The sequence below is a fragment of the Oncorhynchus mykiss genome, chromosome 19 (genome assembly GCF_013265735.2).
Source record: "Oncorhynchus mykiss isolate Arlee chromosome 19, USDA_OmykA_1.1, whole genome shotgun sequence".
NCBI lineage: Eukaryota > Metazoa > Chordata > Actinopteri > Salmoniformes > Salmonidae > Oncorhynchus > Oncorhynchus mykiss.
The window spans coordinates 10,103,215-10,121,769 of NC_048583.1; the positions used below are offsets into that span (position 1 = coordinate 10,103,215).

The window sequence follows — 18,555 nt, forward strand, 5'->3', positions numbered from 1 at the left end:
ACCAAGCGCCTGGAGGCTGTCAGAAACTACAAGCTTGTCTTCGCCACACTGGCCCGCCTCTCCCGTGACGGACATGTCTGTGACGTGCAGTTTGACCAGGAAGCCTTCCGGAGCTGTGATGTTCCAGGAGCAGTGAAGATTCCCGGGATACGCATCTGGGAATCCCATAGAATGGATCTCCCCTTTACGGCCAAACAGCGTTCCGACACCACCGCAGCCTGAGTCTGTAGCAGAGAACATGAAGCTTGGGTTAGTGATGAATGAACAAAGCTTAGGGCTATGGGAGACTCCCTCAAGCACGCACACACACAAAAACGACACACCCACCCTATTGTTTTGGCTGCATTCATTCTTATTTAAAGGACAACTCCACCCAAAAATATGTTTTGGGTATTTGTTTAATTAGTCTATTGTTGACATAGTCCCAAAATGTTTTGCTTGTCATCAATCAAGTTTTCAAGATATGTAACTTTCAAAATACAGAAATCATCCCCGTATGATGCATTTTGCATCATATGATGCTGCGTTTTGCTTCATATGATGGGATGGTTTCTGTACTTTGAAAGTTACATATCTTGAAAACTTGATAGCTGACAAGCAAAACGTTTTGGCACTATGTCAACAATAGACTAATGAAACAATCACCAAAAGATAGTTTGGGGGTGGAATTGTCCTTTAAGCTGCCTGTCAGCCTCTTATCATTATGTCTATGTTAGGAGAAAGGCAGCGATAACCATTATGCCAGCATATCACACTGGTGATAATTTACCAACAAACACTGCTCATCAATCAGCTGGTTTCTACTGATCTTCACAACATAGCCAACAATCTACATCTGTTCAGCTGCGTCCCAAATGGCACCCTATTCACTATATACAGTAGTGCACTACTTTTGATAGGGCTCTGGTCAAAAGTAGTGCACTATATAGGGAATAGGTTGTCATTTGGGATGCACAGTTAGAGTATGGAAGTTGCTAGAGGCAAAGTTATGCCTGCTATGTATGCCTGCTTTGTGTAATGTGGACATAGTTTAGCAATTTATCTCGCTGAGGAAATCAATCCTTCTATATCATTTAAATTAATGAAAAACTAGAAAAAGAGGCGAGTTTTGACAAAAATGTTCTGGTGAGGAAGGTTTAACAACATCGATAGTGTTGCTGCTGCAAGCCACTGAATTCTAATCAATTATACCACGGAGAGAGCTCACATATTTCAACTGGAGTCAAGAGGAGGAGGAAGGAGGGCTACCTGCAGAAAGTCAATACGGCTGTAACTGTGGCATACCAAGTACTCGGTCTATATGAAAATCACAATTAGAAATACAGGCTAATTCCTATAAGGGGCATATAACCTCTGAACGCGGCAATCTGACTGGTCCACTCATAGATATAGAACTGATATATTGTCTATGGGTACACTCATAGATATAGAACTGATATATTATCTATGGTTACACTCATAGATATAGAACTGATATATTATCAATGGGTACACTCATAGATATAGAACTGATATTTTATCTAGATATATTGTCTATGGGTACACTCATAGATATAGAACTGATATATTGTCTATGGGTACACTCATAGATATAGAACTGATATATTATCTAGATATATTGTCTATGGGTACACTCATAGATATAGAACTGATATATTGTCTATGGGTACACTCATAGATATAGAACTGATATATTATCTAGATATATTGTCTATGGGTACACTCATAGATATAGAACTGATATATTGTATATGGGTACACTCATAGATATAGAACTGATATATTATCTAGATATATTGTCTATGGGTACACTCATAGATATAGAACTGATATATTGTCTATGGGTACACTCATAGATATAGAACTGATATATTGTCTATGGGCACACTCATAGATATAGAACTGATATATTGTCTATGGGCACACTCATAGATATAGAACTGATATATTGTCTATGGGTACACTCATAGATATAGAACTGATATGTCTATGGGCACACTCATAGATATAGAACTGATATATTGTCTATGGGCACATTCATAGATATAGAACTGATATATTGTCTATGGGTACACTCATAGATATAGAACTGATATATTGTCTATAGGTACACTCATAGATATAGAACTAATATATTATCTATGGGTACACTCATAGATATAGAACTGATATATTGTCTATGGGTACACTCATAGATATAGAACTGATATATTGTCTATGGGTACACTCATAGATATAGCACTGATATATTATCTATGGGTACACTCATAGATATAGAACTGATATATTGTCTATGGGTACACTCATAGATATAGAACTGATATGTTATCTATGGGTACACTCATAGATATAGAACTGATATTGTTACGGTGGTGAATGAGGACCCAAAAGCGAATTAACGTAAACAGAACTTCTTTAATAACAAAACATAGGTAGGCTCAGATGGACCGGCAGATTCCGACAGGACAGGACAAGGTTGCAGCAAACATGACGATAGTCTGGTTCAGGCATGAAAAACACAAACAAGAATCCGACAAAGACAGGAACAAAAACAGAGAGAGATATAGAGGACTAATCAGAGGGAAAAAGGGAACAGGTGGGAAAAGGGGTGACGAGGTAGTTAGGAGGAGACAAGGAACAGCTGGGGGAAAGAGGGGGAGAAAAGGTAACCTAATAACGACCAGCAGAGGGAGACAGGGTGAAGGGAAAGGACAGAAACAAGACACAACATGACAATACATGACAGTACCCCCCCACTCACCGAGCGCCTCCTGGCGTACTCAAGGTTCCTATGGTCAGTCCAAACGACAAAAGGAACGGTCGCCCCCTCCAACCACTGTCGCCATTCGCCTAGGGCTAAGCGGATGGCGAGCAGTTCGCGGTTTCCCACATCATAGTTACGTTCCGACGGCGACAGGCGATGAGAAAAATACGCGCAAGGGTGGACCTTGTCGTCAGAGAGGGAGCGCTGAGAAAGAATGGCTCCCACGCCCACCTCTGACGCGTCAACCTCGACAACGAACTGTCTAGTGACGTCAGGTGTAACAAGGATAGGTGCGGATGTAAAACGATTCTTGAGGAGATCAAAAGCTCCCTGGGCGGAAACGGACCACTTAAAGCACGTCTTGACAGAAGTAAGGGCTGTGAGAGGAGCTGCCACCTGACCGAAATTACGGATGAAACGACGATAGAAGTTCGCGAAGCCGAGAAAGCGCTGCAGCTCGACGCGTGACTTAGGGACGGGCCAATCAATGACAGCTTGGACCTTAGCGGGATCCATCTTAATGCCTTCAGCGGAAATAACAGAACCGAGAAATGTGACGGAGGAGGCATGAAAAGAGCACTTCTCAGCCTTCACAAAAAGACAATTCTCTAAAAGGCGCTGGAGGACACGTCGAACGTGCTGAACATGAATCTGGAGTGACGGTGAAAAAATCAGGATATCGTCAAGGTAAACGAAAACAAAGATGTTCAGCATGTCTCTCAGGACATCATTGACTAATGCCTGAAAGACAGCTGGAGCGTTAGCGAGGCCGAAAGGAAGAACCCGGTATTCAAAGTGCCCTAACGGAGTGTTAAACGCCGTCTTCCACTCGTCCCCCTCCCTGATGCGCACGAGATGGTAAGCGTTACGAAGGTCCAACTTAGTGAAAAACCTGGCTCCCTGCAGGATCTCGAAGGCTGAAGACATAAGAGGAAGCGGATAACGATTCTTCACTGTTATGTCATTCAGCCCTCGATAATCTATGCAGGGGCGCAGGGACCCGTCCTTCTTCTTAACAAAAAAAACCCCGCTCCGGCGGGAGAGGAGGAGGGGACTATGGTACCGGCGGCAAGAGCTACAGACAAATAATCTTCGAGAGCCTTACGTTCGGGAGCCGACAGAGAGTATAGTCTACCCCGAGGGGGAGTGGTTCCCGGAAGGAGATCAATACTACAATCATACGACCGGTGTGGGGGAAGAGAGGTGGCCCTGGACCGACTGAACACCGTGCGCAGATCGTGATATTCCTCCGGCACCCCTGTCAAATCACCAGGCTCCTCCTGTGAAGAAGAGACAGAGGAAACAGGAGGGATAGCAGACATTAAACATTTCACATGACAAGAGACGTTCCAGGAGAGGATAGAATTACTAGACCAATTAATGGAAGGATTATGACAAACTAGCCAGGGATGGCCCAAAACAACAGGTGTAAAAGGTGAACGAAAAATTAAAAAAGAAATGGTTTCGCTATGATTACCAGAAACAGTGAGGGTTAAAGGTAGCGTCTCACGCTGAATCCTGGGGAGAGGACTACCATCCAGGGCGAACAAGGCCGTGGACTCCCTTAACTGTCTGAGAGGAATGTCATGTTCCCGAGCCCAGGTCTCATCCATAAAACAGCCCTCCGCCCCAGAGTCTATTAAGGCACTGCAGGAAGCTGACGAACCGGTCCAGCGTAGATGGACCGACAAGGTAGTGCAGGATCTTGAAGGAGAGACAGGAGTAGTAGCGCTCACCAGTAGCCCTCTGCTTACTGATGAGCTCTGGCTTTTACTGGACATGAAGTGACAAAATGACCAGCAGAACCGCAATAGAGACAGAGGCGGTTGGTGATTCTCCGTTCCCTCTCCTTAGTCGAGATGCGGATACCTCCCAGCTGCATAGGCTCAGCACCCGAGCCGGCAGAGGAAGATGGTAGTGATGCGGAGAGGGGGGCAACGGAGAACGCGAGCTCCTTTCCACGAGCTCGGTGACGAAGATCAACCCGTCGCTCAATGCGAATAGCGAGTTCAATCAAGGAATCCACGCTGGAAGGAACCTCCCGGGAGAGAATCTCATCCTTTACCTCTGCGCGGAGACCCTCTAGAAAACGAGCGAGCAAAGCCGGCTCGTTCCAGCCACTGGAGGCAGCAAGAGTGCGAAACTCAATAGAGTAGTCTGTTATGGATCGATTACCTTGACATAGGGAAGACAGGGCCCTGGAAGCCTCCTCCCCAAAAACAGATCGATCAAAAACCCGTATCATCTCCTCCTTAAAGTCCTGATACTGGTTAGTACACTCAGCCCTTGCCTCCCAGATTGCCGTGCCCCACTCACGAGCCCGTCCAGTAAGGAGAGATATGACGTAGGCGACACGAGCAGTGCTCCTGGAGTAAGTGTTGGGCTGGAGAGAAAACACAATATCACACTGGGTGAGGAACGAGCGGCATTCAGTGGGCTCCCCAGAGTAACACGGCGGGTTATTGATTCTGGGCTCCGGAGATTCGAAAGCCCTGGAAGTGGCCGGTGGATCGAGGCGGAGATGGTGAACCTGTTCTGTGAGGTTGGAGACTTGGGTGGCCAGGGTCTCAACGGCATGTCGAGCAGCAGACAAATCCTGCTCGTGTCTGCCAAGCATCGCTCCCTGGATCTCGACGGCTGAGTGGAGAGGATCCGAAGTCGCTGGGTCCATTCTTGGTCGGATTCTTCTGTTACGGTGGTGAATGAGGACCCAAAAGCGAATTAACGTAAACAGAACTTCTTTAATAACAAAACATAGGTAGGCTCAGATGGACCGGCAGATTCCGACAGGACAGGACAAGGTTGCAGCAAACATGACGATAGTCTGGTTCAGGCATGAAAAACACAAACAAGAATCCGACAAAGACAGGAACAAAAACAGAGAGAGATATAGAGGACTAATCAGAGGGAAAAAGGGAACAGGTGGGAAAAGGGGTGACGAGGTAGTTAGGAGGAGACAAGGAACAGCTGGGGGAAAGAGGGGGAGAAAAGGTAACCTAATAACGACCAGCAGAGGGAGACAGGGTGAAGGGAAAGGACAGAAACAAGACACAACATGACAATACATGACAGATATATTGTCTATGGGTACACTCATAGATGTAGAATTCTATGCTATTCTATGGTTTTCCCCGTAGTGTACTCACCGGTTATAGCTAGTGTTGTGGGCATCATGGTGGTAGGTTTGACCGTGGTCGGGATGAGGCCGGTCTTGGTGAATGTGGCACTGAAACCCTTGGAGGTGAGAGTGGCATCGCTTTTGAAACGCACCACCATCGTGTTGCCACTGGAATCCAGGCGTCCTGGATTCTTACTACCACAGAATCGACCTGTGAGAAAACAACATTTCACTGTTCAGAAACCCCTGAAGAGTTCGATTAGGCCACTAATCAAACTACACAGTTAGTTACAATAACCCAAACTCCAATTTGTGGTACACTGATGTAAAACCTGGGCAGGCCTTATGCACCACTTGAATTGACCAAACAGTGACACCAATTATTAATGGATTAATTCACACAAGTATTATATAGGTCTCCGCAAACATAGTAAGCTCAATAACAACTATAAATACAGCTATTTTGCATAATTTCTGTTTGTAGAGATTACATTTACATGCCAGTCTAATTTGGGAACCTCTCTCTATTTTTTCATCTTCCTACCCAAAACCTTTAATGGACATCATATCTTATTCATGCAGCCTGAAGTGAATTTGAGTGTTGCCGTGTGCATAGTTGATTTCACTCCCCACAGCCTGTTTCAACTGCCAAGTGCTCCTGTTGCATGTCGATTAAGATACAATACCTCCTAAAACTAGTTCATTAGTAAAGTTGCTCAAATTGTGAGACTTAAGAATATATTGATTGTGGGTTTGGAGGATTGAAGAGGTTGCACTCGTTGTCACAGTCTCTCTGTTCTCATCATTGAAAATCCATGAACAAAAGTAGCCTATTTTAGAAAATGAATATTTGAGTGTACCCATATTATGAGGGTAGGGTATAATTAGGGTATTTTGACATATTATGAGACTAGTGAATAAGTACATTTTGAGTGTTGGCCTACACATATTGTGCAACAGGTGTGTAGGCCTAAGTATGTCTGTACTATAAGTATCTATACTAGTCCAACTGCTGTATACCAGAGTTAGCATAACACAGAGTGATGTCTTACCCAACATGGCGGAGCCGGTTTTGTGGCCATCGTAGACATCTACGTAATCTCTACAGGCTTCAGGGACCAGGTCGAAGGAGGAGAACGTCAGTCTGATCTTCTCTCCCTCTGGTACAGTGATCCTCCACTGTGGACCACATGCACATACTATTTCATTTCACCACACATTTCGTACACAAACATATCCATTTAGGTTTTACCACAAACATCCATTTTAAACACAAACAAATCCATTTAGTTTGACCACAAACATCCATTTTATACACAAAGATATGCAGTTTGTTTGACCACGAGCATTCATTTCATACACAAACACATCCCTTTAATTTGAACACAAACATCCATTATATTTCCATTACTTCATCAAACATTCAATCAATTACAAAGATTAAATCAATGATCAAAGATCAACGATTCAATCAATGTCAAGATAAATCCATTATATAACCACATGCACCAACATGAGTCTGATATTCCTTCTAGTAGATTCTGGTGGGGGCGGGGTTTTTGGCACACAATTGAACGTATTCATATTCCAAGGCAGGGGCTTTCTAAGTAAGGCACAACCTTAAGAAAAACATTACGGATAGAAGTGACATCTCTAGAATAGACTCAGTCACTCGTCAGCAGGAAACGGGCAAGGGTGTCCTTTCTCTACATTTCATTTCTATCTACATTGCTTTATGCATAATTTCTCCTCAATGTTCCCATCCATCTCTTTCTCTCTCTTTCTGCCTGGAGGGTGCCCAGGTTGCAGACGGCTGCATGCGCTGCATATTGACACGAGTCATGAATAAAAATCATCCAATATCTCCTGGGCTGTGACGGTTTGGACAGGAGCCCATCCGCCTCAACATCCAAGCCAAGGAGGAGACAGAAAGCAACATGAGCAAGCCAGATAATACACAGCCAAACAACAGGAAAAAGCATGAGTCCCAATTGGCAACCTTTCCCCTACATAGTGCACTACTTTTAACCAGAGCCCTATGGGACCTGTAGTGCACTATAAAGGGCTATAGGGTGCCATTTGTGACGCAGCCCAATGATCTAATGATCCAAACCAAGCAAAAGCTGACGTCAAAGCGCTCAGCCGTGCTCCGAGCCAAACACGACGCGAGTTGCTCCCCGATCTCGATCCACTATCCAGAACATCAAGCATGGTCAACAGCCCCCTGTGTTCAGATGGTGCCTAGTGACCATGGATTTACTAAAGGGGCACCTCATTTGTAAACACCCCAAAATATAGGAGTCCGTTTCCCCACTGATTGTTATTGATGTAGCTTAGCTCCATACAGCACACGACATGACGGACCATGTTATTATTATTCACTTCCTCAGACAGAGAGAAAGGCCCTATTGATTGTAAAGTACCTCACAGAAAGACTGGGGCCATATAAACAACGTGTTGTGGATAATACACCACTTGGTAGAAAGATGCTGCCATGTGTATGGCAGATTGTGTGTGGTACCATGGATGGCATGTCCTTGTGGAAGCCGCTAGTAGTGTAAGTGTGTGTGTGTGTGTGTGTGTGTGTGTGTGTGTGTGTGTGTGTGTGTGTGTGTGTGTGTGTGTGTGTGTGCGTACCTGGTAGAGAGCCCCGTTCTCATAGTTCTGTGCTGGGAACCCAGGGGTCAGTAGATCACCGCGGTCACCTTGGAGAGCGCCACCAGCCCCGGCTATTTCTGGAAGCAGGGAGTGTGGAGATGGAGAGGACTTCAGCTGAACAGACACCTCAAGGATACCTACCATCCATCCATCGCTTTCTCTCTGTCTCTCTCTCTGTCCTCTTTCTCTGTTACTCCTTCTATGTCTCCTTGCCCCCTGTGTCTCGCTCGCTCTCTCTCTCTCTCTCTCTCTCTCTCTCTCTCTTTCTCTCTCTCTCTCCTGAAAAGTTCTGAATGTTCATAACTATGATCACTGTTGATAATGGTGTTATTGTACCTAAAGTACTCTCTGGTGTCACAGCTTGGTACTTCGCTTTGAATCCCTTGTCTGTATTTCTGTCATTGGTGTCAAAGAACAACAACATAGAGTTTCCTAATGACACTATCGGTCCGGGTTTGGAGCGCCCACACAACCTCCCTGCAGAGCCAAACAGAACAGAAGAGAAAGAAGAAAACAATATGTGGATTACTGTACATATAGAACCTTTTATGTCAAATCAATAGCTACTGGCCATACGTCTAGACCTACATGTGCAGTCCAGTATATCTATATACCATTGATATTTTCAATACATTCCAATAAATGCATGTATGCATTTTTTGTTGCTATGTTACAGAAACAGTCGAGTAATGTCAAACATCAATGTGACATTCCGCAGTGCAGAGTTGACCTCCCTCTGAAAGTCGGTAATCTTGTTAGGGGCTGTAACTTAAAGTGGAGTAGTGAAGAGGCAGGCCAGCCAGGCTTATAGGCTGTGTCCGCCGTGGACGCTCTAATTTGAGTTTGACATCAAAGCTCAATCCCTTTATAGCCGTGGAGTGTGGATGGTCCTGTGGGGCTGTGTGTTGAGGGTCTGGGGAATAGGGGACACTGTGTGTGTGAGAGGGAAAGAGAGAGAGAGAGAGAGCGTGAGTGTGTGAGTGTGTGAGGTGTGTCGTGCTGCAGCCAAGGGGCAGAGGAAGTGAAGAGCCAGAGGAGGTGTTGCAACAACGCTGCAGGGTTAGTTATGTGTGTATGTGCGTGTGTGTGTCTGCATCCATGTGTTAATGTGGCACGGTGGAAAGTGTAACACAGCTGAGAATGATGGCGTGGCCTCACATTTACATCCACCAATCTCTAACTATACAGTATAGAAAGTATAGAAAAGTACAGGAAAAAAGTGTGTCCTAACCACAAGGTTTAAACATCAACGCTTTTGCACAGTCACCTTAATAGTTCCACCTCACACTTCACATAGCTTCCCTTTGCTGTGCCAGACATCCCAGCGTGTCAGCTAAGAGGTGAGAATGGACAGTTGGAGAGAGAGAGAGAGAGAGAGAGAGAGAGAGAGAGAGAAAGAGAGAAAGAGACAGAGAGAGAGAGAGACAGAGAGAGAGAGATTCTCTGGCTGGGTGTCTAATTCTCCCATCCTGTCAGAAACAGTCTGAAGAGCACACACCATCACCTACAGGCATAATAGAATATGATATGCGGAGTAAATTAAATATTAAAATGTAATATGTTTGCTCAAGTAAATGAGCTTGTAATAAAATGGGAAATGGGAAAAGCTAGTGTTAGTGGGGAGAACATGGTGGTTAGAGTTGTATAAAGTCAAGGAGAAAAGATCTGAGGATAGATCAAACAACTGAATATGAATGCACAATGTGCTGGAGACTGTATGATACTTGTTTTCTACAGGCTCAAAGGACAGAAATGGAATTACATTCCTTTGAATTAAATTCCTTTGTGCCCCACCATACCTGAAGACATGCCAAGGATGGATCCCCTACCCTACACCTGTACCCCACCTCTCAAAACCCTGCGTGGATCAATATCTGATCTGTATAGCGAGCTATTTGAGAAACCACTACCCCCCACTCCAACACACAAACCTTACCATATGTCTCACCCTCAGGTTTCAGTAATAAATGTTGGCCTACCAAACCCTTTGCCTGGATGTATTGGCCTTAATCCACTTAATTAGTCTGGCTCCAGTGTCTCCAGTGTCTTACCGATGACTCCCAGGTTGTCCTGTATTGTAAAGTAGTCTGCTGTGCACAGGTCTGTTGCCTCCAGGGAGAAGTGTTCAAACCACAAATGGATCACCTGGAGTAGAGGAAAACAAACAGGCAGGTTTTTATTATTCACTGTCTTAGAGACTAGAGCAGTAGACATACTGCTACTTAATAGGAGGCTTGACTGTGTGTGTGTGTGTGTGTGTGTGTGTGTGTGTGTGTGTGTGTGTGTGTGTGTGTGTGTGTGTGTGTGTGTGCATATGCGTGTGTGTGCGAGTGAGCGTGCGAGCGAGAGAGAGAGAGAGAGAGAGAGACAGGAGAGAGAGAGAGGGAGGGAGGGGGAGAGAGAGAGAGAGAGAGAGAGAGAGAGAGAGAGAGAGAGAGGGAGGGAGGGAGGGAGAGAGAGAGAGAGAGAGAGAGAGAGAGAGAGAGAGAGAGAGAGAGAGAGAGGGAGGGAGAGAGAGAGAGGGAGGGAGAGGGAGATTAAAATCGAGATGACAGGGAAAAAGAGAGGAACAGATAGGGAGAGAGAGAGAGAGAGAGAGAGAGAGAGAGAGAGAGAGACAGAGAGAGAGAGAGAGAGAGAGAGAGGGAGAGAGAGAGAAAGAAAGGGGGAGAGAGAGGCAGTCTCAGTCTGGCTTGCTTGGCAAAGTGAAAATGTTTTTTGTTTTCCTGTCTCTTCTCCGGATGTTGTAGCTTGAGAGAATGAAAGAGACGGCAGAGCAGCCATCTGTCACGGTGTGGAGCTGTGTTTACCCATGTCTCAGAGCTACATCTGATCTAAGGGCTTTCTGTTCTGTTCGCCTTGCCTACCTACCGTACTGTTATACCCTGGTGTCTGTCTATGGTTGCTTCCTAAATGACACACTATTCCCTATTTAGAACTATGGGCTCTGGTCAAAAGTAGTGCACTGCATAAGGAATAGGGTTCCATTTGAGATGCAGACCTATGGCTACGCCTGACATCCTTCCAGCTCAGAGACTCATATCAAAAGCACTATTCCAATGAAAGATCATTGAAATGATGATCTGTTCAGGTGGTGACGGTGATCGAAGGCGTCTTTTAAAGCATTGTTCCGCTGCAGGTTTTGTTCTATATAAGTCAACCAAGCATTCTGGTTTAGAGTTGGTTTTTAAAGTGCAATATTTTTCAAAGTTAGTGATGTGGTTAATTTGATGTTTTTAGTCGTTATCTTAATGGTTTCTGCACCTGCCAAACATTCTCTCTAGCCGCTGTGCATTAATAAAAGATAAGGGGATCCCTTTGATGAATATTTATCAGGCAGACACAGAATCTCCTTTAAGGACAATAGACCCTGTTCCTTACAATATGACTGGGTTCCCATTTTCCAATTTCCAAAATGGCCGCCTGTCCTTGTGTTCTCTTCTGCTCTGTATGTGCACTGATGGGTGAAAGGACAGGGCATGGAAAGGTGTCTGGCGTGTTACTTCCACCCATCAGCTCCTGTCAGATCAGTGGTCGTCATGGAAATGACATGAGGCTTTTTTAGATTATCTCTTGAAAGTTTAGAATTCTTAAAAATGCATCCCTTCTTCCTTTATCTCTTCCATGAGGTAGTCAATGATCCAACCAGTGACTACTTCAATAAAGAAAGAAAGAAAGAAAGAAAGAAAGAAAGAAAGAAAGAAAGAAAGACAGGAAGGAAGGAAGGGAGGCTAGTCAATGACATTTGAACAGAGCCTATGAGACTTAGTTGAGTTTTGACATGTATACTGAACAAAAATATAAATGCAACATGTTAATTGTTGGTCCCATGTTTCATGAGCTGAAATAAAAGATCCCAGAAAGGTTCCATACTCACAAAAAGCTTATTTCTCTCAAATTAGGTGTTGTTACTGAGCATTTCTTATTTGACAAGATAATCCATCCACCTGATCAGTGTGGAATATAAAGAAGTTGATTAATCAGCATGATCATTACACAGGTGCACCTTGTGCTGAGGACAAGAAAACGCCACTCTAAAATGTGCAGTTTTGTCACACAACACAATGCAATTGGCATGCTGACTGCAGGAATGTTCACCAGAGCTGTTGCTAGAGAATGTAATGTTAATTTCTCTGCTTTAGAACATTTAGCAGTACATCCAATCTGACTCACAACTGCAGACCACATGTAACCACGTCATCCCAGTACCTCTACAAATCAGCCGGGCTAGACAATCTGGACCCTCTCTTTCTAAAATGATCTGCCAAAATTGTTGCAACCCCTATCACTAGCCTGTTCAACCTGTCTTTTGTATCATCTGAGATTCCCATAGATTGGAAATCTGCCGCGGTCATCCCCCTCTTCAAAGGGGGAGACACTCTTGACCCAAACTGCTACAGACCTATATCTATTATACCCTGCCTTTATGAGGTCTTTGAAAGCCAAGTTAACAAACAGATCACCGACCATTTCGAATCTCACCGTACCTTCTCCTCTATGCAATCTGGTTTCAGAGCTGGTCATGGGTGCACCTCAGCCACGCTCAAGGTCCTAAACAATATCATAACCGCCATCGATAAGAGACATTACTGTGCAGCCGTATTCATCGACCTGGCTAAGGCACAACATTCTTATTGGCAGACTCAACAGCCTTGGTTTCTCAAATGATTGCCTCGCTTGGTTCACCAACTACTTCTCCGATAGAGTTCAGTATGTCAAATCGGAGGGCCTGTTGTCCGGACCTCTGGCAGTCTCTATGGGGGTGCCACAGGGTCCAATTCTCGGGCCGACTCTCTTCTCTGTATACATCAATGATGTCGCTCTCGCTGCTGGTGATTCTTTGATAAACCTCTACGCAGACGACACCATTCTGTATACCTCTGGCCCTTTGTTAGAAACTGTGTTAACGAACCTCCAGATGAGCTTCAATGCCATACAACTCTCCTTCCGTGGCCTCCAACTGCCCTTAAACGCAAGTAAAACTAAATGCATGCTCTTCAACAGATCGCTGCCCGCACCTGCCCACCCGTCCAGCATCACTACTCTGGATGGTTCTAACTTAGAATATGTGGACAACTACAAATACCTAGGTGTCTGGTTAGACTGTAAACTCTCCTTCCAGACTCACATTAAACATCTCCAATCCAAAATTAAATCTATAATCGGCTTCCTTTTTCGCAACAAAGCATCCTTCACTCATGCTGCCAAACATACCCTCGTAAAACTGACCATCCTACCGATCCTCGACTTCGGCAATGTCATTTACAAAATAGCCTCCAACACTCTACTCAACAAATTGGATGCAGTCTATCACAGTGCCATCCATTTTGTCACCAAAGCCCCATGTACTACCCACCACTGTGACCTGTATGCTCTCGTTGGCTGGCCCTCGCTTCATACTCGTTGCCAAACCCACTGGCTCCAGGTCATCTATGAGTCTCTGCTAGGTAAAGCCCCGCCTTATCTCAGCTCACTGGTCACCATGGCAGCACCCACCCGTAGCACGCACTCCAGCAGGTATATCTCACTGGTCACCCCCAAAGCCAATTCTTCCTTTGGCTGCAACTCCTTCCAGTTCTCTGCTGCCAATGAGTGGAACGAACTGCACAAATCTCTGAAGCTGGAGACTCTTACCTCCCTCACTAGCTTTAAGCACCAGCTGTCAGAGCAGCTCACAGATCACTGCACCTGTACATAGCTTATCTGTAAATAGCCCATCCAATCTACCTCATCCCCATACTGTATTTATTTATTTATCTTGCTCCTTTGCACCCCAGTATCTCAACTTGCACATTCATCCTCTGCACATCCTACCATTCCAGTGTTTAATTGCTATATTGTAATTACTTTGCCACTATGGCCTATTTACATGCTGTATATATATTTTCCTGTATTATTGACTGTATGTTTGTTTATTCCATGTGTAACTATGCTTGTTGTATGTGTCAAACTTCTTTGCTTTATCTTGGCCAGGTCGCAATTGCAAATGAGAACTTGTTCTCAACTAGCCTACCTGGTTAAATAAAGGTTAAATAAATAAATAAAATAAACCTTCCCATCCGGCTTCTTCACCTGCGGGATCGTCTTAGACCAGCCACCCGGACAGCTGATGAAACTGTGGGTTTGCACAACCGAATCCTTCCTGCAATAACTGTCAGATAGCGTCTCAGGGAAGCTCATCTGAGTGTTCGTCGTCCTCACCAGGGTCTTGACCTTACTGCCGTTTGGCGTCGTACCCATCTTCAGTGGGCAAATGCTCACCTTCAATGGCCACTGGCACGCTGGAGTAGTGTGCTCTTAACAGACGAATCCCGGGTTTCATCTGTACCGGGCAGATGGAAGACAACATATATAGCGTTGTGTGAATGAGCATGGTGGTGGTGGAGTTATGGTATGGGCAGGCATGAGCTTCAGACAACCAACACAATTTAATTTTATCAATGGAAATTTGAATGCACAGAGATACCGTGATGAGATCCTGAGGCACATTATCATGCCATTCATCTGCCGACATTACCTCACGTTTCAGCATGATAATGCATAGCTACATGTCGCAAAAATCTGTACACAATTCCTGGAAGCTGAAAATGTCCCAGTTCTTCCATGACCTGCATACTCACCAGACATGTCACCCATTGAGCATGTTTGGAATGCTCTGGATCAATATGTACGACAGCATGTTCCATTTCCCGCCAAAATCCAGCAACTTCGCGCAGTCATTGAAGAGGAGTGGGACAACATCCCACAGACCACAATCAACAGACTGATCAACTCAATGTGAAGGAGATGTGTCGCGCTGCATGAGGCAAATGGTGGTTACACCAGATACTGACTGGTTTTCTGATCCACACCCCAACCTTTTTTAAAGTGTGGAATCCATAGATTAGGGCCTAATGAATTTAATTGACTGAGATCCTTATATGAACTGTAACTCAGTAAAATCGTAGAAATGGTTGAATATTGCATTTGTATTTTTGTTCAGTGTATTTGTTTGAAGGAAAGAGCACAGTAAAAGGAAAAGAGGTTACTGTATAAAAATCTTAGTGTTTTGAATGTGTTGCATTGTGGTACTTACCATGCCTGGGTCCACCGTGATGTGCCAGCTGCAGCTCATGCCGTTGTCGTAGCTACTGGGGTGATTCATGCTGGTGAACTCCCCCGACGGGCCCTTGAGTGCCTGAGGACCCCCGCATCCTGAATTGACCTCTTGTCCCACACACACGCACGCACGCGCACACACACACACACACACACACACACACACACACACACACACACACACACACACACACACACACACACACACACACACACACACACACACACTTGATTACATGAACATTCAGTTGATGTGTCAGCTGCAGGGGAACAGCTTTGGGTAATGTTGGCAGAATAATTTGTTTTGATTAGAACCCTTGTTATTGGGCTGTTATGTATAACATGGAAGAGTAACACAATGTCATTATGGAACATCCTGCTGGGACAGACTGTTTGATGATATAGTGGCACTACTTACGTTAATAAGAGTATTCGAATTAAAGATTGCTTGACCAGTCCCATTTAACAAAAGCAATTGGTAATTGGTAATTCATTGGTACCCTCATACAATGGTGTGGCCAATGACAACATGGTCAGCAACCATCCTATACAACCAATACAGTACACGTTTTTTAAATATAATTTGCACACATATACACTGTGTGTATAAAATATTAAGAACACCTTGCTAATATTGAGTTGTACCCCTTCTTTTTGTCCTCAGAACAGCCTCAATTCACCTGTATCACCTGTATCACCGCCTGGTACGGCAACTGCTCCGCCCTCAACCGTAAGGCTCTCCAGAGGGTGGTGAGGTCTGCACAACGCATCACCGGGGTCAAACTACCTGCCCTCCAGGACACCTACACCACCCGATGTCACAGGAAGGCCATAAAGATCATCAAGGACATCAACCACCCGAGCCACTGCCTGTTCACCCCGCTATCATCCAGAAGGCGAGGTCAGTACAGGTGCATCAAAGCTGGGACCGAGAGACTGAAAAACAGCTTCTATCTCAAGGCCATCAGACTGTTAAACAGCCACCACTAACATTGAGTGGCTGCTGCCAACACACTGACACTGACTCAACTCCAGCCACTTTAATAATGGGAATTGATGGGAAATGATGTAAATATATCACTAGCCACTTTAAACAATGCTACCTTATATAATGTTACTTACCCTACATTATTCATCTCATATGCATACGTATATACTGTACTCTATATCATAGACTGTATCCTTATGTAATACATGTATCACTAGCCACTTTAAACTATGCCACTTTGTTTACATACTCATCTCATTTGTACATACTGTACTCGATACCATCTACTGTATCTTGCCTATGCTGCTCTGTACCATCACTCATTCATATATCCTTATGTACATATTCTTTATCCCCTTACACTGTGTACAAGACAGTAGTTTTGGAATTGTTAGTTAGATTACTTGTTGGTTATTACTGCATTGTCGGAACTAGAAGCACAAGCATTTCGCTACACTCGCATTAACATCTGCTAACCATGTGTATGTGACAAATAAAATTTGATTTGATTTGATTTGATTTGATGAATTCTTCGGGGCATGGACTCTACAAGGTGTCAAAATCGTTCCACAGGGATGCTGGTCCATGTTGACTGGATGTTGGCTGGATGTTCTTTGGGTGGTGGACTATTCTTGATACACACGGGAAACTGTTGAGCGTGAAAATCCCAGCAGCGTTGCAGTTCTTGACACACTCAAACCAGTGTGCCTGGCACCTACTACCATACCCTGTTCAAAGGCACTTAAATATTTCGTCTTGCCCATTCACCCTCTGAATGGCACACATACAAAATTAATGTCTCAAATGTCACAAGGCTTAAAAATGCTTCCCTTCATCCACACTGATTGAAGTGGATTTAACAAGTGACTATGATGGATCACAGCTTAATAAGGGATCATAGCTTTCACCTGGATTCACATGGTCAGTCTATGTCATGGAAAGAGCAGGTGTTCCTAATGTTTTGTACACACATATATCTATCCATATGTTGACTAGTAGTGTATCTACAGTGCATTCGTAAAGTATTCAGACCCCTCAACTTTTTCCACATTTTATTATGTTACAGCCTTATTTAAAAATGTATAAAATTGTTATTTTTCATAATCAATCTACACACAATTCCCCATAATGACAAAGCAAAAACAGGTTTTTAGATTAAAAAAACATTCACATTCACATAAGGATTCAGTGCTTTGTAAAGGCACCTTTGTTGAAGCAGTTTGGAACCACCAAGACTCTTCCTAGATCTGGCCGCCCGGAGAAGGGCTTTGGTCAGGGAGGTGTCCAAGAACCCGCTGGTCACTCTGACAGAGCTACAGAGTTCCTCTGTGGAGATGGGAGAAACTTCCTGAAGGACAACCATCTCTGCAGCACTCTGCCAATCAGACTTTCATGGTGGAGTGGCCAGACGGAAGCCACTCATCAGTAAAAGGCACATGACAGCCCGCTTGGAGTTTGCCAAAAGGCACCTAAAGACTCTCAGACCATGAGAAACAAGATTCTCTGATCTGATTAAACCAAGATTTAACTCTTTGGCCTGAATGCCAAGCGTCACGTCTGGAAGAAACTGGGCACCATCCCTACAGTGAAGCATGGTGGTGGCAGCATCATGCTGTGGGGATGTTTTTTAGCGGCAGGGACTGGGAGACTAGTTAGGATTGAGGGAAGGATGAACGGAGCAAAGTACAGAGAGATAGATCCTTGATGAAAACCTGCTCCAGAGCGCTCAGGACCTCAGACTGGGGTGAAGATTCACCTTCCAACAGGACAACGACCTGTATAACGACCTAAGTATACAGCCAAGACAACACAGGAGTGGTTTCAGAACATGTCTCTGAATGTCCTTGAGTGGCCCTGCCAGAGCACAGACTTGAACCTGATCTAAAACCTGATCTAAAATGGAGAGACCTTATAATAGCTGTGCAGCGA

General features: G+C 44.5%; 1 protein-coding gene across 3 annotated transcripts in view; it reads right to left on the bottom strand.

Annotated features, from left to right (window-relative positions):
• Window positions 1-18,555, bottom strand: part of LOC110498434 (ovochymase-2) — a 47,124-nt gene that overhangs the window by 26,074 nt on the left and 2,495 nt on the right. Inside the window, exons 1-8 of one of the 3 annotated variants that reach the window (XM_036954212.1) lie at window positions 15,616-15,730; window positions 14,802-14,862; window positions 10,592-10,685; window positions 8,877-9,017; window positions 8,520-8,617; window positions 6,935-7,061; window positions 5,911-6,093; window positions 3-224 (exon numbers count right to left, since the gene is read on the bottom strand). In XM_036954212.1, the coding sequence (XP_036810107.1) occupies window positions 3-224; window positions 5,911-6,093; window positions 6,935-7,061; window positions 8,520-8,617; window positions 8,877-8,964 (718 nt within the window). In that variant the 5' untranslated portion in view covers window positions 8,965-9,017; window positions 10,592-10,685; window positions 14,802-14,862; window positions 15,616-15,730. Of the gene's footprint in view, window positions 1-2; window positions 225-5,910; window positions 6,094-6,934; window positions 7,062-8,519; window positions 8,618-8,876; window positions 9,018-9,807; window positions 9,895-10,591; window positions 10,686-14,801; window positions 14,863-15,615; window positions 15,747-18,555 lie in introns of those variants that run through there. The other 2 variants (XM_036954211.1, XM_036954213.1) reach the window with 2 other exon arrangements.